General features: G+C 47.4%; 4 protein-coding genes across 4 annotated transcripts; 2 read left to right on the forward strand and 2 right to left on the reverse strand.

Moving 5' to 3' along the window:
* Positions 1-356: 356 nt before the first annotated feature.
* Positions 357-2,440, reverse strand: AtWU_07437 (uncharacterized protein; the record flags this gene model as incomplete). Its single annotated transcript, XM_035502546.1, has 2 exons — positions 357-1,796; positions 1,847-2,440. 2 exons carry the CDS (start codon positions 2,438-2,440, stop codon positions 357-359), a joined length of 2,034 nt encoding a protein of 677 aa, XP_035358439.1.
* Positions 2,441-3,714: 1,274 nt separating this feature from the next.
* AtWU_07438 (ENTH domain protein) lies at positions 3,715-5,799 on the forward strand (the record flags this gene model as incomplete). The annotated part of the gene is made up of 5 exons (XM_035502547.1): positions 3,715-3,762; positions 3,840-4,077; positions 4,133-4,323; positions 4,376-4,487; positions 4,541-5,799. The coding sequence occupies 5 exons, from the start codon at positions 3,715-3,717 to the stop codon at positions 5,797-5,799; spliced, it is 1,848 nt and encodes a 615-aa protein (XP_035358440.1).
* Positions 5,800-11,183: 5,384 nt separating this feature from the next.
* AtWU_07439 (oxidoreductase molybdopterin binding domain family protein) lies at positions 11,184-13,458 on the forward strand (the record flags this gene model as incomplete). The annotated part of the gene is made up of 4 exons (XM_035502548.1): positions 11,184-12,123; positions 12,178-12,494; positions 12,541-12,656; positions 12,711-13,458. 4 exons carry the CDS (start codon positions 11,184-11,186, stop codon positions 13,456-13,458), a joined length of 2,121 nt encoding a protein of 706 aa, XP_035358441.1.
* Positions 13,459-15,147: 1,689 nt separating this feature from the next.
* Positions 15,148-16,129, reverse strand: AtWU_07440 (acetate uptake transporter family protein; the record flags this gene model as incomplete). Its single annotated transcript, XM_035502549.1, has 3 exons — positions 15,148-15,468; positions 15,523-15,691; positions 15,747-16,129. 3 exons carry the CDS (start codon positions 16,127-16,129, stop codon positions 15,148-15,150), a joined length of 873 nt encoding a protein of 290 aa, XP_035358442.1.
* Between the last annotated feature and the right edge of the window lie 6,067 nt (positions 16,130-22,196).

Here is a 22,196-nt window from a genome sequence, read left to right on the forward strand (position 1 = left end):
CTGCCGCTTCCAGTTTGGGTCTTTTTTGTAGTAATGTTCCTTATCGCTTTCAAGGCGGGCACTTAGCGCCAATAGTCAGGGGTAGTATTCGTAGGTGCACTGACCTATTCTAACTAGCTAGTTAAAGCGACTACTAGATACATTTTAGTGGCCTTTCAGATATCTCCAGGTCATTACTCAAACACTACGGAGTACATCTCTCCCCTTGGTACTAACGTACACTATTCCTTCGACCAGACCTGCCGACACTTATCTTACAAGTTTCTCAATAATCGTGAGTACCGAACCACTAATAACATCAACGACGAGTCCGCAATACAGAGTATTGCATATTTGGGGCAGAAAGAAGAACGAGACTACTGAAGAAGCCAGCGTCTTCGACGTTCTCGATCTCTCGCAAACCGGATGTGGGGCAGAACATCCTCTGACAACTCACGGGACATGCTCAGAATTGAATATCTAGTCTCGATATCATGCATAATCTCGCTTTCGCCTTCCACGGATATACCCCTCATTTCCTGAGTATCATTGCTGGATGGTGGCTGCATATAAGATTGACAGTCGTCCTCTTCCATTTTCTGAGCGAGTCTCGCTTGTTCTTGGACCCATCTGCCGGTGTTCGGGTCGAAGATCTCGATGGTTGGGATGCGGGTCTGAGATATGTTCAAATTCAAGGATGACAGTACTTGAGTGTCTTCTTCAGGCCAATCGGTAATCAGCTCAGCTGATCGGTCAGGATCTTGTTCAGAAAATAGGTTGATCTGCCGTCCACTGGCTACTTCTTCATCATCTTCGTCTGTTATCAGTTCATCGTCTGTATTTCTCATGAAGAACCAGTCAGGAGTCAAAGGGGGTTTTCGGTCTGAGGCTAACTCGCGGCCCATGCAGGGTGAGCTGGCACCGATATCCTCAGATTCGCTACCACTCATATTCTCGTCTTCTGCAACAGACCCACACTCGGTGACTGAGTCGTCATCCGATATATCATGAACAATGGATTCTGGACGTCCGACTTCGCTGACACTGGTAGATGGTATAGAGCGATCGTAGCCAGCACATACTCCCTCATGAAAGGACTCCCAAGTTCCTTGCCTCTTCAGTCTCCAGGAGTGGAATAAGCCCTCACTCACCTCCCTGCTGAACTCGAATGAGAGATTAATAGAATTAAGAAATTTTCCTATTGCATATCCCGAAGTGCGGTCAAGTTTGCCGGCATCTCTAGCTAGCTCGCCATGCAACTGCTTTCTGTTGTATTTATGAGAAGCAAGTTTATCAAGCTGTAGGAATTGCCCAATCTCAACATGTTCATCTGCGAGCTGTTGTATCGTGCTTATTTTTACAGCACATATTATAGCAGCGGGTGGTATCTTTCCCCATACCAAGAACTCGCCCCTACCATCGTAGCCTCGGATACGCAGATTCTGTTCCCTGAAAAGCTTAATCGCGGGATATACATCGGTATCGAGCTTATGTGTGTCAATGATGGATATAATAGCGCCTTCTTTGTTCCAGAGTGCTCTGTGAACAGGCGATAACATTGAGCGAAACGTAGATATGAACGGTGATGGCGTTTTGTCGATGTGAACATGTCTAGAGAAGTAGTTGATAAACTCTTCTTTGGATATATCTCCAGGTGTGAAGAATTGGCGTCCATCTGCGAAAAGCCCGGCCAGGAATAGCATTTTGGAATTGACGCCTTGACTGTCGACATTAGACCATCTGTATATGACAGGGGGCACTTCATCAGTCCAACGTGAACGAGATACCACAGGATTCGGTTCTTCCTGGGCTTCCTGCTGAATGTGGTATTAGTTTATATGTTACTCGGGTATCACTTAGGTCTCACATTAAAAATTCGCTCTTGTACACACCAAAAGCATACTTTGTCGCCGCCACTGCATAAGCTCGTATCGATCTGAGTTATATCAACGATTTCTGGTACTGGGGCTTGTTCCTGCACTTCAGTAATACCAACATCTCTTCTCTCAGGATGCTGTATCATAGACGTGTGCTGAGAAGTTATCCCTGGCGTGTTGACTGGTGGTGTCAGGCTCTGCTGATGACTGCAAGTTTCCTCGTTGTCGTCGACATAATTCGGGACTATATTTAAGCCTAGTGACCTTGCAGTCCTTCTGATCCGTCTTAATGTTGGGATCCAGCGCCAATGTCCCTCGGATGTATGCTGCTGAACTTCTTTCCACTCCGGGTACGAATATCTCACCATTTCACCCCACTGCGTGCGTAGAGTACTTGATGGGATGCCCTCAGTAAACCCGCATTCTGTCACCTCCGATTCAAACACTCGATTGAATATGTCTCTGAAGGTGCTCGTGTCTCTCTGAAAGAACTCATAGAGACAGCAGAGGAACAGTCTCTGTTCCCGTGTCCATTTGTTTTGGAGTCGTGGAGTCCTATAGTCAAGACCAATCTCGGGCTCCATCGCGACAATCGAGTCTTACATGAAAGTGTAGTGAGACAAGATAGTATGAGATAGTCTCGAGATTAGGCTTCAGCAAAAGAATAGTGGGCAACACAAGTGGAGTGAGCGAGCGATATTGGAAGCTTGTTTTCAGCAAGAATTTGTGGGTGAAGAATAAGCGAGGAAGCCATAATAGCTTGATCACTGATTTCTATCATAGCTGCAAGTTTGTAAAGAGTACATACTTCTGTGGGGCCTTGAAATAGGGAGCGAAAGAGGCGTATGCCTCCTTTCTAAACAGTGGAGGTGGGCTAGCTAGTCTTCATATCGACTACTTAGTATTGAAACTAATCGATTTAGATGTGGCCACTGAAACCTGTATTTGTAAGATGAATTTCTCTCAGTATAAATCAGTCCAGGTCATTTTCATGGTCTCATCAACAATTAAAAGTTGAATTTGACACTATGATATTTTCTTTTGGGGGGTGATAATGAGGTTACTGGTAGTAGTAATGAAGGTATTCCAGAGATATATATTATCGATCACGTGAGGACAGATCGTAGACCTACAATTGTAGTGACTCAGTAGAATTGCACTTGATGGAAGGCTCAACTTATGGTTTATGTCAACTCAAAAGTGAGGCAGTCAAATTATAATATTACTATGAAGTGACGCTTCACTCTACCCTCATCTCTTTCTTGTACCACAGTGGCAGAGATCATCCTCAACAGCGTGGTACATATAGTTCGTCGGATAACATCATCGCGCCGACCCAAACAGCACTAGGCGGTTTCTAGCCTAGTTGGGTGCAACCGGGCGCTCCACTGCGATGCCGCTTTGAAGTCCAACATCCCGAACTGCCTGAAGCTCTCTCTCTCCCCGACTTGTTCTCATAAATCTTCCCCTCCTGTTCCCTTGACCGCTTCAATCTTCGACCCCCCCACCACCCTTTTGCTGGGGGATTATCTGGCAGATCATCCCTGTCATACCGAAAGTCCCGATCCCCCTCCCTAGGAGTCGGCACTTCACCCCCGTCCCACTTCACTATTGACAGCTTGCGTAAGAATCACCAGTTCCGCGACATGGCAACTTGACGCATCATGATTATTTTTGGAATTGGCGTGGGCAAAGCATTCAGAACACGACTATAGTTTTGGTACCTCCTCATCTAAGATCGATCTGGTTATCGTTCCACCCCGAAAACCCCCCTCCACCTCGAATCCAGCTGCCTGCCAGATTCCCCTGATTTCTGTTTCCGACCAATTGCTGTGACGGAGGACAGCCATCTTTGAACATGTCTCACAACTTTGAGAAGTCGGTGAAGGGAGCCACCAAGATAAAGGTTGGTAGGAGGTTCCGTGTATTTTCAGGAGATGCGTGATCTTGCGCAAGTGCTGACAATCTGGTCCTCATCAACAGCTTGCGGCCCCCAAATCGAAATACATTGAACATATACTTGTTGCGACTCATACAGGCGAGGCAGGTGTTGCAGAGATATTTCGGACGCTGCAGCTCCGACTTCGCGACTCAACATGGACCATTGTTTTCAAAGCTCTTATTGTTGTCCACTTGATGATAAGGGAGGGACAATTGGATGCTACATTGCAGTATATGGCAGAGAACCCCAGAAGACTTGCCATCAGTGGATTCTCAGAAGGTGAGGAATGGTGTCAGAATCTGCGCGGGAGATTACTGACATGTTGATGTCACAGTACAGTCGCAAGGCCATAATATTCGAAGATACTCCGATTATCTCATCGCGCGTGCGCGTGCCTTCGAGGATACAAAGACCGACTATGTGCGAAGCGGACAAGGTCGGATGAAGAGATTGACAGTAGAAAAAGGACTTCTGAGGGAGACAGAAATAGTTCAACATCAGATCCATGCACTGCTCAAATGTGACGTGGGTCATCTCCTTCCCTTGCATCATGACATCTTCAACTGACATGTTTTAGCTTCTCACTGACGACGTCGAGAACGAAATATCGTTGACCGCATTTCGCTTGCTGGTTTTGGATCTCTTGACCCTGTATTCTGTGATGAACGAAGGAACAATAAACGTTCTTGGTAGGTGCTCTGCTTAGCAAACCCGTGGCATGCTCTGACTGAACTGCGCACAGAGCATTACTTTGAAATGTCGCGACCCGACAGCGAACGTGCGTTGGAAATATACAAGACCTTTACGGTCCAAACGGAAGAGGTCGTGAAGTTCCTGGGAGTTGCCAGGCATTTCCAGTCTGCGACGCGATTGGAGATCCCTAAGCTCAAACATGCTTCTACGGATCTAACGCGGCTTCTGGAGGACGATCTCAATGACCCGGATTTCAACCTTCGCCGGCGAGAATATTTGGCACGGAAGCAAGGGAAGAGCGGCGGAACTCCTCCGCCTGTGAGTAAAACTGCGACAGGCGATAGGGCCGTGAGCAACGCGAACACTATGCCGGCACGGCCTCAAACCCAGCCGAATCCACAGACACAGAAGTCAAACCAATCGGACCTTATCGACTTCTTTGATTCAATCGAGCAGAACCAACAGCCGATGGCCCAGACCAATCCGTTCCAGCAAGCGCAATTACAGCAGCAATCGCAGGCGATGCAGTTCCAGCAAACCGGGTTCCCACCGCAGCAACAGGCCTTCTATGCGCAACAGACAGGCTTCCAGCAACCCCAACCGACTGGGTTTGACCAACAAGCGGCGTTTGGAAACCAGTTTGCGCCGCAGAATATTCAGCAATTTGGCCAGCCGCAGCAGCAGCAGCAGGCACCCCAACCTCTTCAACCCAACCACACGGGGGCTGGATTTGGTGGTTATTCGGCGCAGCCCCAGACATACGGTTTCCAGTCAAACCTCGCTCCCATCCCACAACATGACATGAGTGCATTCTCCCAGCAGCAACAAATGCCAATGGCCCAGCAGCAGTTGCAGCCACAGTCAACCAACCCCTTCAGACAATCGATGTTAATGAGCACGCCGACCGGATCGGCCACGCCTGCCACCCCCCTTAACCGTCAAAATACGAACCCCTTCGCTCGACGTTTATCAACAGTCAACCCGCAGCTTGATACCAGTGTTCCTCAAGCCTACCCGCAGGCGCAGCCGCAAGCGCCCCAACAGCCAGCGCCACTTCAAGCCCAGCGGACGGGAACTAATCCGTTTGCCCGTGCGTCCTCTGTTCCCCCACCGCAGTCCCAGGGCCTGCAACCTCCTGCGGCTCCTCTGCGACCAAACCCTACGGGGAGCACGAATCCTTTCCGTCAGAGCGCCTTTGTGAACCAACAGACTGGCCAAGGGTGGCATGTCGGCGGGCAACAGGGCACAATGGGAGGCTTGGAGCAACTAGACACGGTGCCCATATTCCCGCGACCGGGGCTATCATAACGGTGCTTACAAAACATATTGATCTCTACAACACCACCGAAAACAAAATAGTGTGTTAGAACATAACTATTCCTCCTTTCCCTTTAATACTCCTTTATTGACTTGCATTGGGTTTCTTGATTGAGTGTTTTGAAAGCATAATGGCGGGGCTCGCAGTGCGGGCCCGACCGTTGACCATGTAGCGATAGCAGAGGTTCAGTGATAAGAGAATATAACAAAGGATTGCAGCAACCTGAAACAATTGCCCGTTTGTATCGATGATAAGCAACAGTTGACCAGTAAGATGAGCGTAGTACTTGGGATCTACCTGCATGAGTGCCGGCCATCAGCAAGGGGAGATCGACATCCTGACCCTTGTGAAACTCCTCCTAGTTTACCCCGGCAAGCGATTGCCCGATTGACCTCCTGTGTAAGTAATCTTCCCACAGTATGAAGTCTTATCAATCACTGCTATAGATCAGCTATGTAGTCCCAGTCTACGGAATATTTAATATGTAGTTAACGACAAGAGCACATGGCTACAATGGCTCCTCTGGATGCATTTCCCGCTATGATTGATACCCAGTCAGTCACTTCAGCCACTACTGACCGCCAAGATGGTAGCTGTGGCTATGAGATATCCTTGTATAGTACAGCAGTTCGGGTCCATCACTGATGTTATTGCTGCCAAGTGGTCAATGTGGAGAGAGCTATAAGCGAGGCCTTCGTAGAAGATATGCTACCACTTGTGCTCTCAAGCCCTGGATAACTAGATACATAATATCACGAGAAACTGTTCTATTGCAGAAGTAACGAGACTTGCTCCTTTGTCACTTATGATTTCTCCTAGATGCTCACATCTCCCTTCCTGCTCTTTCAAATCCGTCAAAGTTGGTCATATCAGGTTACTACTACCAACTCTAACGATCCAACATTTAGACTTAGGCTCACGCCTTCTTGAGTCTGGTGTAGTGTACCCAACATGTCCACTGCCTGGCTGCTAAAGAAGCTCGGAAGCCGTCTAAACTACGACTTGAAGACAAGTTCCTGGGCTAATAACACTATTCAGTAGTAGAACAGCAAGCCAATAATATCGAATGGGGCACTGAATAGTACTACGTACGTACGCTCCCGATGTTTCGTATATAGAGAGATTACGATTGGTCCAGAGTAATAACTCCCGGTGAAAAAAAAAATGTCGAAGAAAAAATGCACTCCCCTTAGCCAGCAGTCCTAAGAGAAGACAGAGGACTACTTGCTAAGAGAGGGAAGACAGAGGTGTTAGTAGCAGGGAACTGAATCCGTTGCTACAAAGCTGCAGCTGCTGGATCCAGACTCCTCGGCTTCTTCTGCCTTCTCATGCGAACCGAGTTTTCAGAGTCGAGGTATCGGATATTGCTCCCGAGCCAATGAACTTGATTCCTATCTGTTGAGACAGTGAAGCCAATATCTGGGCATTAATAATATGATTGATTCAGTTTCAAACCGATCTTCCTCGGCTATTAGTAGTCTAATATGGAGTACGTACTATGTTTAGTGTTCTGTTCACTACTTAGTCATTTAATAGCTCTTGTACCTCAGAAAACATATAACGCAGTAACTTGGTCTCGACCATAAAGCCTAATACCCAACACACAACTCGCACTATATACTAAGTAGCAGTAATAGTACCTCCAACACGATCAAATCTCCGAGCACCTAACCAATCACATCCGAACCATTCATACGCACGGAACTTTCCATCCCGGTATGCCGGGCCAAGTAACTTATCACCGGGCTCGAATCTCCGACGCGTCCGAACAATATCCCAACTGAAGTCCACTTTATCCACACTTTTTACAACTCACACGCCCTTTCTTTCTATTTCTTCATCCAGGCGAAGCCGGAATATCCGATCCCAAAGACTTGTGTGTCCAGACCTCAACCAACACGCAAACCCGCTCTCTGTTTGGTTGACCTATACCTTGGCGTGCATTGGACTGGATCAACTAACGGTGGACCGGGTGCAGACCGATCGGCTCGTTCCGATAGAACGTAAATTAAATCACCTATCTACCTGTCCATGACTCCATAGGTGGGTGGGTTATGCTAACTACTTAGTTGACTAATTACTCCGTAGGTACTAGTTAGTAAGAAGTTGCCGCTGTTGAGTGTAGGTAGTGTTTCAGTATGAGTCTAGATAGAGTTTGATGGGCGTTGCGGGTTCCCGTGGTTTTGGTCGATACTTACTTAGTTACTACTTACTAGATAGGCTTTCTTCTATGCGTATCTTCGTATAAGGAGTACGAGGTACGTAGTTGTGTTGGTGTCGATGCTGCTGGTTTCTTGTGGTGAAGAATTGTGCTTGGCCAAGATGCTTGCTAGCTAAGTCTAGCTAGTCAGTTTCCAGGCTAGTTTGGCCCACCTGGACTGTGGGAATCCATCCCGTATCCACTTCTAGATGTGTATCTAGACTATGTGCCGACTGAGTTTTGGGAATTGGGATGTGTACTATGTACTCGTCGCTTAAGTGTATACACTCGATATTGATGTCCAGATTTTGGGTGATTTAATATATTGTCAGTGATGGCTGGGATCTAATTACTCCGGACTCCGTATGACTGATTCTATTCATTTCTATGTAGAAGTACTAGTTAAGGCACCATCTTACCAAACGATTGGTCTTAGCCCAGTGGAAAGCGGATATGACAGCCGTCACCATCCTAAAACAATCCTGTCCCGTGCTTGTGGCTTCAAACAGAGATATATCCGACGTTCTCGTAAAATTTTTCTCTCCTCGGAGGTTTAGTAAGCGGAGATAAAAACACCGTTTTTTACTAACTAATTAACTAATAAGTAAGTAGTTAGTAAATAAGCGACGGACTAGATTTGAAGGAACACCATTTGTAGCGATATTTCTTCTCAGTTCCGGGAATATTAACTACATTATTATCATAGTACAAATGAAAACGAAAAACTCCATATTGGTCCTAGCGTGCGGATTTGAGCGCCCGATCTGGATGGGGTCTATGGAGACTATCTATCTAGTAAATAGCAAAACGCCTACTAATCAGTTACTACATGGCTAGAGACACATGCAGGGAGACCGATTCGGACGTAACCTGGCGGCCATGTTGCGGTCAAGTTGAGTAGGCCACAACACCCTCCCGATGTAACTCTGTGCAACTGCAACAATCACCACAGGGGAGGCATGTACATATGAGACTGGCCTGACTCGTGTGCATAAACTCCGCAGGAGAAAGTATGTAAGCCAACGGCACACACACATACACAATCACACAGAGGGACAGAGGGAGGGAGGGGAAAAAGGAAAAAGTCACGGGGAGCCAAGAACGAGTTGTTCGTTTCTCATCCCTGTATACTTCAAGTATGGGCGATCGCTGCACGAAAGGTAGCAGTCAAGGCGCAGTGCAGGTAGATGCAGGCAGCATAGCATCCTGTGCGTGCTTTTGCTGTTTGTTTGGCGGGTTGGCTGGCTGAGTGGCTGTTGGGGCGTTGTTAGTTACTTGCTTACCACACACACTAGTGGAAGAATTTGAGTGTGTGGAAAACCATGGTATGAGAGTGAAACATGATTGAAGAGTAGAGGATATTATGAAACCGAATTTCAACGACACTTAATATTTGACTACTTCTCTAAATCGACAAACAATACTTCATTTAAAACATTAATGAGAACCGTTATCCATCCCTCAGGAGGGTCGTACAAAGCGGAACGGACAATCTGGAATGACGTGCTCAAACCGTTGCGGTCAATCGTAATGGCGGTGGATCAAACCGTCTTGGCTCGATTTTAGTTTCTCCCCGACGGACGGGCGTGCCTGCTTGTTGGGAAACAAGCCGGCAAAAGTGTCAGCCCTGAAGACTTTCTTAACATGACGTACGTGGAGTTGCAAGTTTGATTGCCGTGGAGTCGGGCAATTGACAGATTTTAATAACTTAATATATCTCTGGCTATGTTGGTAGTCAATCTGACGATGCACAATTATTGAGTACACGTAACCGAAGTGGTGTTCTCGGTGTTCGGTTGAATTGGAAGGGAGAGAGAGATACATCATATTTTTGACCGCGCAAGGAGAACCTCCAAAACCATCCAGGAGGGAAAATTTGTCCGATCTCCTCCGATCGAAAAGAGTGGAGCCCGCCGGTTTGTTATGGGTTTTTCGGATGTCTCCTGCTGGTCTTGGGCTGGATTTTAACTTCCGACTAACGCGGTTTTCTGTATGTGCCAGAGGGAAACCCGCGGAAGTACGGGGGGAGGAGGAGGGATGGTTTGTTCTGGTCAGGGTTGTGCCTGAGTGGTCAAATGATTAGTGTGTGTAGTGTATGCCTATGGTAGTATCGATCAAACATGTAGGAAGTGGTATCTCATCACACACTCTCATTGTTTGCCTAAAATTCTTGATACTATCTATCTGATTCCTAAGGTGCATAACAAGTCTGGGCACTACTTTCTGGATGATATTAAATGTGGTCGCCCCTACTATTAATAACCTGCGGATACTCGTAATGCAGTGTATTACTCATGTTTGGAGTCTCCAATTCGCATCGAGAATTTTTAAGTTGCTGCTCCACCCGGCACCGGCTACTGCAACATCCGAGATCTGGACCTCGTGTCTATTCTGTTACATTCATTGTATTGTTCATTATGAGGCATTACCATTGTCGTGCGCCGTTATCATAATATAATTTTTTAATTTATACACTAATTGCTGAAAAGAAGTGATTGTGAACCTGTCAGGGTGACTCGTTTATGTACCTGTGCCTGCATTTGTTCCGGTATTGTTGGCCGCTAAACAAACCGATCATTGGCTACGCGTCCAGACAAGCAGAAAATTAGAACGGGAAGGAAAATAAGGGAAAAAAAAAGGAACGGGGGTTTAAAAAAAAAGGGAAAACAAGGAACAGGAATTAAATCTCCTCAACTGGCTGCTTGATCTTTTCTGTTTTTTTCCTTTTCATTTTTTATCTTTTTCAATTTTTTTCTTCGCTGGGCCTTACCCAATTCGAGGTCCCTGTCCCCTCCACTTTGCAGCCCCTCTCCTCCTCCCACTCAATCAATCAATCATCGGCCCTTCCCCAATCACTCTCTCACTCTCACTCCCTCTTTATTACTATCACTTAGTACTACCACTAACTCTCTTCCGGCATCCTTCCCTTCCACCTCTTCCTTGAACATCCACCTTCCGAGAGATGGGCTTTTCCTGATAAGGGCAGTGCGCTGACCATTCAGCATTTCCCTCCGTTCATTCATCCTTCCCCCCCCGGATTCTTCTCTCATCATCCTCAATTCCCACCCTTCCGCCTAGACGGTTATCGTTCGATTTTCGCCCATTCTAGAACGATGAACGTCGATGAAGATCGCCAGCTGGATCTGTGAATAATACTTTAGACTCGCGCGTGCGATGGACGCTAGAAATTCCCACCACTATCAGCCAACGGCGCGCTCTTTGGCCACCGACCACGAGCACGTCTTGCCTGTGCTGAGCAAACCAGCTGCTTGGGCCTCTCCCACTACTGCTGTCCATCCAGTCACGATTAATAATAATACCTATCAACATCCTCATCATCCCTACTCTTATCCGATCTCGACATCCAGCCAACCGCTTGCTTATGGTCCTGTTCCGCCGCCGCCCCAGCAATCAATACCTCCGGCCCCCGTCCATGCCGACGCGCAGACCTTCACCACTGAATCTACCCGGCAGGATGTAAACAGGAATGGTGTCACGAAACCCCGCAAATCGCGGAAGTCCAACAATGCCGCCGCGGGGAAATCGACATTGTTCTGGGTGCATACCGATCCACAGTCCGTGTCCGAAGGTACCAGGGAGGAGACACTCAAGCGCATTCGTTCCCATGTCATGTCCGAGCACAACCGCAAGAAACGGCTAGAAAACACGAAACGCTACAAGAGCAAAACCTGGAAACATCTTGCCTTTCAGCCGGTGGAAACTACAGCCTCCAGTTCGTCAGCTGCAGCTCCGTCTTCTTCGGCCCCTTCTGCCGGATCCTTCCCGAAACCAAGTGTCACCGAATCCTCTTCCTTCGGCACACGGATCGTCTCTGATTCTCCCTCCTCTTCTCCATCATCATCCTCTGGTTCATCGTCGCCCGAACAGCGACAGAAGGAAGTACCGCAGCAAGAGCTGGTGGTCACCGACGCGGGCAGTTATCCATCTGTTTCTGCCGAGACAGTGGACAACTACAGCGTCGACACTCCTTCGCAGAATGCTCTCGCACCCGTACAGTCCGCAACTCCGTGGGCTTATTTGGGCGGTGCTACCGACCCGTTCAATTCAATGCATACGGTCATGTCGGACCGTATGTGTCGACATCTTCAGCACTGTAGGTTGACTTGCAATAGACTTTGGAAGGCGTAGTTCTAACAATCTTCTGCAGTCTTCGACCTGACCCAGCAGGCCTATCCTTTGCAGCGCCGGTATGGACCTAAGTTGCGGGATCACTGGACCGCATTGGTTCAACAAGATCCGGTATCATTGCATGCTTGTATATGTGTAGCCGCATCGAATTCCGCCTTGGCAGCAGGGGAGCTCCCGCTGACAGACCCCAACAAGCGGCGTTCTAGCGTGCTACTTCTGGACACGTTCCACCATCGGGGTGAGACGATTAAACTAGTTAACGAGGGATTATCGGATCCGATCAAGGCCTCCAGTGACCAGCTGATTGCCGCCGTGTCAATCCTTTTGACCATTGAGGTTAGTACTGCTGAACCATTATGTAAGAGGTTAGCTAACTGGTCAGATTGCATCTGGCAATGCCGACTATCTCAAAATCCATCTGGCCGGTCTCCGACAGATGGTAGGCATGAGGAAAACCTTCGCGGATGTACCGCCCGACGTTCGATTCCAGATATCATGGTCAGTTTAACCCAAGCTTTGGTGGAGTCTGTGGGCCGGGACTGACTCGAGTAGGACTGACATCCGTGTGGCGTGCATGGCCGGCACCAAGCCCATATTCCCTTTTATTCGTTACGCCCGTCCCTCGCAATTGGCGCTTATGCCTCCTAATGAAGATCTACTAATTTTAGCTACGCGTTTGACACAATTAATTGAGATACCCGGCATCTTTGGGGATGCCATGTCCAAGATGATATATGACCTGGCCGCACTGACGTGGTACTGCGAATGGATCAAGAGCACAACGCAATACCAAGACTTTGACGACGAGACGGAGGACTACTTCAACACCGAAGTCCTGTACGTCGAATACTCCCTCCATGAGGACCGGTACACGGCGACAGGTGAAATCAAGATGGAAGCCACCATCGAAGGCTGCGTTCGGCTGGCATGCCTGGTGTTCCATAACACCGTCATTTGGGGCTTCTACCCGCACATCGCGCCGGTGTTCCCCAAACCGGTGACTGCGCTTCGTTTTGCGCTAGAAAGCACGATGAGTGCTGGATACTTTGAACTGTGCCGGGATGTGCTGATCTGGATCCTGTTCATCGGGGCGTGCAGTTCGCGGCTGCTACCGGAGCGGACCTTTTTCGTGAACGAGCTTGTTTCGGTACTTCGAGAAGACGGAAGCATCCACTCGTGGCAGGACCTCCGAGCCCTACTTCTAGGCTTTTTCTATGCGGACCGGAGTTACCTGACTCCGCTACGAGAACTATGGGAAGAGATTGAGATGAAGCTCCGCGCACCGCACGAATGTATATAGACCCGACATAACACTCATACATAGGACTGATCGCATGTTTCATGTGGCATGTATGATATATTAATGAGATATGGTATATATGACAAAGCTGCCGCAATCGTTACAATTCCCACAATTCTACTACTTATCCACACATGATCCTCTCGATCATGAAAACAGGATGATCAACCAATCAGTCATAATCCCAAATATCACACCATCCGGGATCCCGACTTAACCAAGCCCGAAAACAGGACAGTAAGCCCCAAAACCAAGCCTTGTACAAAAAATCCCTCACCCATACCCAATTGAACGGACAGTCACCTCCCAATAACACAATCCCAGCCACCCACGCCCTCTCCCACACCAACAAACGATGAAACAAAAAGCCCAACCACGAAAAAAAAAAATATGTGATTAAAGAAAAGCCATGCAAAAGAAAGAATCCACTTACACGAACACATTCAAAAAGTCCACATTGGCAGAACCCAGCCAACAGCAGCGGATTGGACAATCGATCTCGGGATCAATCAACTAAGTATGAACTAACTAGTGCCCGTAAGTAAGTAGTGAGGTTATTTTTTTTCTGACACTTCCGAGAAATTTCCGTCCGAGAGAATCCCGCCCGAACGCCGAGTCTCTGCCGCTGCCGCTGGTCGGTCGGTCGGTGTGAAGAGAGATAAATACTTACGTCGGTCTCTTCGTTTCGCTGCTAGCTACTGTAGCCTTGCGCGCTTATTATTTTCTTTCTCTTTCTTTCTTTCTTTCTTTCTTTCCTACCTGCTTGTTTCGGTTGTATAACTTCAGCTATACTCTATACAGCCTGGTTCCATAGCAGGGCAGATTGGATGTGGTTACTACTACGACTACTATTGCTATACTACATGTCTATACACTAACAAAGTATATTTACACAAAGAAAAGCGAACAGAACTACTAACTGACAGGAAACGGCCCGCCGACTTACCTTCCCATTTGATTGATTGCTTCAACTTGTGCGACGTCGGAGAGTTCGCAACGTTGACAAAGTGTCAGCGACCGGGATATTATTTCTTTGTTTCCTGCGGTCGGGGATTACTTACTACTACTACTGGCTATTGAAGCTTTTTATCGAAGGTTTGAAGAGTGAGTTGCATTGCATTGTGTTGCGTTGCGTGCAGGTTATAGTTTCTTGCTTTCTTTTTTATACTTCTTTTCTTTTCTTGTTTATGCTTTCTTTGTTCGTGTTGGGGTATATAAGGTCTATCAGGACTGCTGCGCAGGATTGTGGATGGATGGATGTCTTTGACAGAGGGATGAGGTAGGTGTTCACGAGCATTTACTTCAGGTCAAGCTGACATAAATCATGTATTCATTCAAGGTTACTCATTTCATTAACAAAAACTAAACATCCAAAACCAACGCGTCCCCTGTCCGTCGCATTCGACAACGGACTGCTCCATCATTATTACCCAGGTTCCGATATTATATATTCCAATGGAAACCAACACAATAAACAAAACACTGCTCTGGATTGTTTGGACCCGCTGCAGAGGGCTTGCACGTCTTGACAAGACCCCCAAGTGGTCTACAACCTGGACCATTCCCCGCGCAGCAATGGCCTTACTAGAATGGGTATCTGAAACATAACAACTGCAGGTGTATTACTCTTTCTTTCAAAAGGCTCCTCTCAACGCGACCATGTCGATGGCCTGAACCCACGCGACTGACTTAGACAGTCTCACGGGGGGTCTTAGCACGGCTACGAGCAGTGGGAGACCAGGGGAAGTGAGCAACAGGGATGATGAAGAAGCTGTTGCTGCTGTCGGCAATACCGGCCAAGGCGTTGTACCAAGCGGCGAATGCAGCCAGGAGACCGAAGAAACCACCTGCCTTGATGACGGGGGTGTTGGGCTCGCCAGCAGAGTTCCGCTGCAGGTAACCAACACCAAGCAGCAAGAAGGTCAGGTCCAGGAACAGGAAGAGGCAGAAGAAGGCGACAGTGGATCTCAGAGTGCAGAACAGCAGGACGGTGGTGAAAATGAACCAGCCCTAAGGAGGATTGTTAGCGCGGCGCTCATTCTTCCAGCCATTGATCAAGCTTACCAGCAGGTACAGTCCCATCGAGTTGTAAAACATGGTGGCGCCACCGGCGGATTCAATCGACGACTCGATCTCGAACCCACCGGGGGTCAAGATAATGGCGAAAGAGATCCAGAAACCTCCGTAGGAGGACAGAGCAGTGGCACCGAAGGTGTTTCCGACAGCCATTTCCCTATCAATAACGATCAGCATTTCATTTCGAGGGTGTGGCAACAGGGAGTACCTACCACATGCCAGCAAGCAACTGAACGAGACCACCATATCCGAAAGCCAGACCAACGACGATGTTGTTCGCAGAGATACCACGGGTTCCCATGTTGATCAAACTCAGGATGAAAGTGGTGAGGGCGAAAGCGCAGAGACCCAGAGGCGCCGGGTTGGCGAACTTGCGCTGCTCGACCGACTTGTACAGACCAGGCTGAAATTCACCTCCGAAGGGGCGCAGGTTGGCCTCCTTGGTGTTGACGTGAGCCATAGGTCCATAGCCAAAACGCGCAGCAGCTCTGGCGGTCTCCTCAGCGGTCAACTCGTGGGTCAAGGGAGCACTGCCGTTGCTGCCGTTCTCGAGCTCAGGAGCCATGTCCTTCTCAATAGGGTGTTCAGCAGACATGATGATTATAGGGTGGAGATAATCCGATCAAGGATTAAAAGGTATAGGAGGGAGATTGATTATAATGGTTTAAGATCAAAGAGCAATCCAGCTAGCTGGAGGTGGAGGGAGATGAATATATATGAAACCACGGAGAGGGGAAGAGGAGGAGTTCAAAAAGAAAAATGATGCGCACAGCTCTGCTGGCCGGATCAGCAAGGTATCTTGACGACGACTGGGACCGTGCAAGATGTAAGAGGAATAAATAGAAGCAATGAGGAGAGAGGACAAGGGAGAAGAGGGGAAAAGGCGAAGGTCAAATAAGAAATAGGAAGTGGCCCGGCCTGACAGTGCTTCTCGCTGGGATTAACGGACTTTGGGATGAGACCCAACCCGGACGAGCGAAGGTTGCAGGGAGCCAGCAATTCTACCGGATTTGGGAGGAAGGACCGTTAGTTGAGTTTAGCCTGGGATTTTAGTTGGTTGGTAAGTTCTCCTCTTTTTTTTTTATTTTATTTTATTTTATTTTGATGCTCCATTTTATTTTATTTCATTTTCATTCGACATTTTTCTCCATGGGATCCGTTGGTTAGCGTTGATCTGAGCAAAATTTGGGAAATTTTTCTTTTTTTTTTCCTTCCTCCCCTCACCCCATCTGTCTTTTTTGGGGGCATAATCTAGGCTGTTATTATATCATATTATTATTTTTTATTATTACGGTGTCACCATGATTTTTATTACTTTATCATGCTTTGTCGGCGATGCGCAGGAGTGGAGCGGCCGAATTTAGCGTTGGCTTTTAAAACGATGTGCAGGAATCCACCTGACGGGCCACTCCCGTGTGTGTGAATGTCCCTAATTGACGACTAGAAGTCAGGCTAACACAATGGGTCTCGCTGGCGAGAACTTGGACGCCGTTCACCATCACCAGAGACACAGACAAGAGGGAGGCGCCGATCCTCCATCATTCTGCGGTATTCTCTCCATTCGTCCATGAACTTCCCATTGGAGGCATGGGGGATTAGACTTTCCGCAAACCATGGGCAAGCGGGGGAGAAGAAGGGCTTTGCCATCGTCTTAGAGGGTTGTTTAATTACCTAGGTTAAAGGGCTGGAGGGAATAACCCCATAGGGCCCCAAAATGCAGGGTGGAAGGAACATGGCTCCATTCGTCCAGCAAGGGCTGCAGACTCAACACGCGGACAACCTCTCAGATGGCAAATCCTTCGTGTGTGTGTGTCTCTCTCTCTTTCCTCTAGTCGACGACCGGGTATCGCCTAAGAACGATTGACTTTCCAAGCCCGGGGAAAGCAAGGGCAGGTGGAGATTAAAGGCGCCCGAGGTCTGGGGAAAGAGCCAATTAGCGTAGTAAGAAGCTGCCACTGGAGACTCGACCTCCGAGGCGTGCGTTGTTATTGGTGTAACCCATCAGATGTCTTCGGCCGTAGTGCTGCCTTAGTCAGTAATACGGTAATATGGATGTATCTCTCTTGCTGAGCTGGAGTGGTCACGGGTGTGTTGTGTATCTCTCCAACTGACTGCTAACTTAGCAGTATTTGTTTTCTCACCAGTTGCAATAATAAGCACTGTGTACATTCCAGGTCTCATGCCATATGGTCTGGATTATTCTACAATCCTTGTATGTTTATGTATATCATTTATGGGGCTCTATAGATTATGATTGCCATCTCGTATGATGTGGCCCTTTTCTTTCTTTCTCTTCGTTTACCAGCCACCCTCGCTACTACTAGTAGTTCTGTAGTAGTCCCTCGTAGTCCATCGACTAATCGATCGCCAAACGGTGCGGCTATTCCCTCCTCCAAAAGGGCACGGGTAAATTAATTACATACGAACATCAGTCTCCAACCGGATCATCCGCGGAAGCTGTGCTGTCACTTCCATTACTGGATGTCACCCCAAGCGGGCAGTAAGTACTTAGTAAGTAACTGAGGCAGTAATGTGACTCTCGTGGGAATTTCTCATTTTTGAATCCCATCCGTCCGTCACCCAGAGTAACGGCGGTGACGGTATGTCTCGTGTCTATCGTTGGATCTGTTGCAAGGGAAGAGAAAGAAAAAAAATTGTTCATTCATCCAACAACATCAACCCCAGCAGTTCCCTTCCCATTCCGTCCGATCTAAACCGCACTGCACGATGGCCAAGTAGCATCTAACCCGAAAAGCTGAGCCCACGCCTCCATTGCCGCAAGGAGGTGTGACCCGACCGAAGATGACCCAGTTCTGGTCCCATACAAGCTAAGGGTTAGTCTACTTTTAGTTGGACGCTGTGGCTCATTGGAGAAGTCCTAGCTGGGTGACTGGTGGAGAGTAGTAGTACACAGTAAGTAGTAGTTTAGTAGTACAGTTGCTTTGGCAGGTGCGGTGATTGCGGGCCCTTACCTCTCGCATCACTTCTACTACTACTGCTAAGTTACTCCTGCGCCGGGGCCTGTGCCTAACTGAGGTTTAGTAGTTCTGTTAGCTGACCCGGCTGCGACCGTACCTGCTTTTTTGCTTACTTACTGCTTGCTTGCTGAGCAATCACTTAATGATCCCAGGTGTGGGTAGGGGGGAACGGGACCGGGCCCGAAATCTGAAGCTTTCCGAGTCTCAAACCGAAGGGTCATACCGTTCTCTCCAAGCGCCCTTAATACATTGACTAGATGCAGTGTGAGATGCAGGCAACGCGGCTGTGTGGGTTCTACTCAATATGCTTAATCTTCCTTTTGAGATTGCTTATGAGGGAATTATTTTTTTTTTCCTGCAGGATATCTATCTCAAATCTGACTCTCTATCATAGGTATCCTGACTCAATTGTACGGAGCAGCTGGTTCGTTTTCAGTGGAAACTACGGAGAACCTTCTCTCCGTTGATCGCCGTGACGTTGAGCATAATTCCGGTACATGCGACATTATCAGTCATTGTCCGCGCAACCAGAAGGGAAAAAATGGAAAAAGTAAAAAATAAAAGTACGATGTTGCCATCGACAGGATCAGCATTCAACCTAGAGAGCAGCTATCTTCATGCTACATCAGACTAGATACTGCTAGACACGAGACGAACACTTCTATCTGGGTCGACCCCCATCGGCTCCAGATGGGTAGATTCCCCGTGTGCGGCGGCGGTGGCGGATGCCACCCGACAGACAGACAGACAAGAACCAACGATTCTGGATCCAGTAAATATCTACAAGAGAGGTTTGGGGATAGACTCCGTTCTCGGTCTGTTTCGTCGCGGCACAAAGGGACGCATCCCCACTTGGAGCGCCTCTTGGCGACCGTTCTGCCGCGTCGCCGATTTTCTCTCACTCACTCACTCTCTCTTTTCTTTGCCTGTTCGTGTCAAGCTCAAACTCGGAACGTCGCCAGCCGCGTCTCCGAGTTGGCTCCCTGAAGCAGCTACCAGCTCTGCCCCCCCTATTCTCTCCCTTCTCTCCTGCCTGCTCTCCCGTCCACAGCCTCAATTGATGGCGTACGAACAAGCTCAAATTGGCCCGGGACCCAGTCTCCCACTGCTCATCGTCATTTAAAATGAACCCCCCTTTGACACTTTTGACACTGACAGGAGGGTAATCCCTGAGCAAATGTCCGTTAAGCTAGTCAGATTGTAAATTAAACATTCAATAGTTAATCAGTCGGGTCTTTTGAAGGTGGAAAAGCAAAGCTGTCAAAGAGTAGTGAACCTCGAGCTTATCATGACAGCTATACCAACAATAATACTCCGTATACTACTCAGTAATCATTTTAGCCAAAGAGCTGCTTTCACTTTTAGCCATTACTAGTTTCGCACAACACTTGCTTTTTCATTTACTTATTTTTTTTATTATATTTTATTATCCCTTCCCTTTCCCTATTCTGTACGTACGTACCTCGGCAGCCACGGAGTTCGGGTCGGTAAGTAAGCCGTCAAAAAAATTTCTCTCTTATTCTCTGCTATCCCTACTACCACCCTTAACTAGCTAAGCTAGCTAGCCTAGCAAGCCAGCATGCCAGGTACAACGCACACAAAACCTTCTTCCCTCTTCCTGCAGGGTTTTCTTCAAAAAGAAACGAGCGAGCGAGCGGCGTTTCTCCAGCAACAAACGAAGCCAATTGCTTCTAGAGCGATTAGTCTAGTTCGCATCCCATTCCTTCCTAAGACTTTCCTCGTCTCCGACCGGGAAGCTTGTTCCTAGCGAAGACGACGACTACGCTGCTGCCGGCAAATGCTCTGCAGGGCGAGACCAGTATGCAGGTCGCTGCACGAAGACGGAGCCCACACCAAACCAACCAACCTAGTAACACGCCGTAGTAATCCGTATCTACTTACTAGTCTAGATAGATACAAGTTCAGTCCAGTCCAATCCAATCCTCGTATGACTCCCTCCCTCTCTCCCTCACTAGACTCCGTCCTGGACTCAAAACCTGCGCTTTGGGCTCCGCTCTAGATCGTGGTCCGGTCATGGCACTAAATCCTGCAGCCAAGAAATGAACTTTCAACGAATCATTTCATCATCCTGCATTCCCTGTCCCAACAAATAAATTATCCACCTATCTGAAGTTTGCGAGGGAAAAAAAAAATACAGGAAGATTTTTTTTTTTTTCTTTGCGAAAAAGCTCGGTCGCGGTTCGTTCAGTTCAGTTCAGTTCAGCTTGTGCGGCGGGGCCCTAGACTAGTTTTTTACTTATGGTGCCACTTGTAGAACTCGATGGAGAGAGAGAGAGAGAGGGATATCATCGCTAAACAGCGATAGTAATGGTGTGGGACACACCCATCTTCAGCCTACGGGATCCCGGGCCGGCAATAATAACTCCATCTCACTAAAATGCATAAAGCCTACTCCGTGCGGTGTACCCACGATGGGATGGAATGGAAGATGGCTTCATTTGCCTGCTTAACAGTGGATAGGATAAGTAGCCAGTTAGCTAGTTAACTTACATCCATCCATCTCCATAATCAAAAAAGATATCTGCCTAAGCTTAGTAGTAGGGCAATTTGCACGTGCACGAATCCATCATCTCTTTGTCTTGTCTTGTCTTGTCTTGGCTAGGCTACTTATTATATGATATTACGCAGTAGTCCCCATTTATATTATTATTATTACTATATTACAATATATTATTATTATTGTTATTATCACGCACGCACACACACACACCTTCAATCAATACGTACTAGTAGTAGTTATCGAGTCTAGGCAGAATTAGGCCTGAGAAGCAATTTACCCGTGTCGGGATGTGTCTCACACTCTTAGTATTATGGATGTCTGTGTGTATGAGTGATTTAGTGCTTACCATGTTCATTTAACGGAGGGAGTACGGAGTACACTAATGTAGGTAATCTATCTGCTGGCCCAGGTTGTGGTTTTATGGGAACCCTTAATGGGAGGGTAGTAGGGTGTGATTTGCCGGAGATGAGTTTGGGTTGGTTTGTTGTTTGTGGGAAATTAATACATCAGTTGGGTTATACTACGTAGTTAGTTGGAGGAAGAAGCACACGTAAAGCTTAGACCATCATGTCGGAATAGGCCGCAGTATTATTTCTTTCCGTCTTGAGCATGTTGGAGGGATGATTATCTTCTTTTCTTTTTTCTACTTATTTTCATGGCTGTTTGTGATCAGGTTGAATACATACGAGGAAATGTGTGATTGACATGGTAAACCCTGTTCGTACAGAGTAGATCGTGAAGATCCCATCTGACCGATTTCACTCATTTCAATTCTATATTTTATAAGTGGTAGTACTATTGTAAATGCTATTCTAGGTTTATCATGCCTTGTAGGGATTCAAAGTTTGATCGGGTTCTATCAACTATCTACTCTTTAGCACGGTAGTACTATTGATTATCTTGAGTTTGAAAAAGGTTCTTGTAGTATGATGTAATTCCATCGGGCAAGTAAAAAAATAAATATATTTCTTGTTGGTATATGTCCGTGTGACGGAAGATTTTTCCAATCTATTGAATGTTAATTTTCGGTCTATTTCTTTTCTTTTTTCTTATCACATGTGTGACTTGCACTCTGGTGTATTGTTTAGATTCTATTAATGGGATTTATTATGCAGCTTGTGTATGTATCTTGCATCCTACCTACCCCTCATGGATATGAATAT

Source organism: Aspergillus tubingensis, assembly GCF_013340325.1.
Source record: "Aspergillus tubingensis WU-2223L DNA, scaffold_8, whole genome shotgun sequence".
NCBI classification, from domain to species: domain Eukaryota; kingdom Fungi; phylum Ascomycota; class Eurotiomycetes; order Eurotiales; family Aspergillaceae; genus Aspergillus; species Aspergillus tubingensis.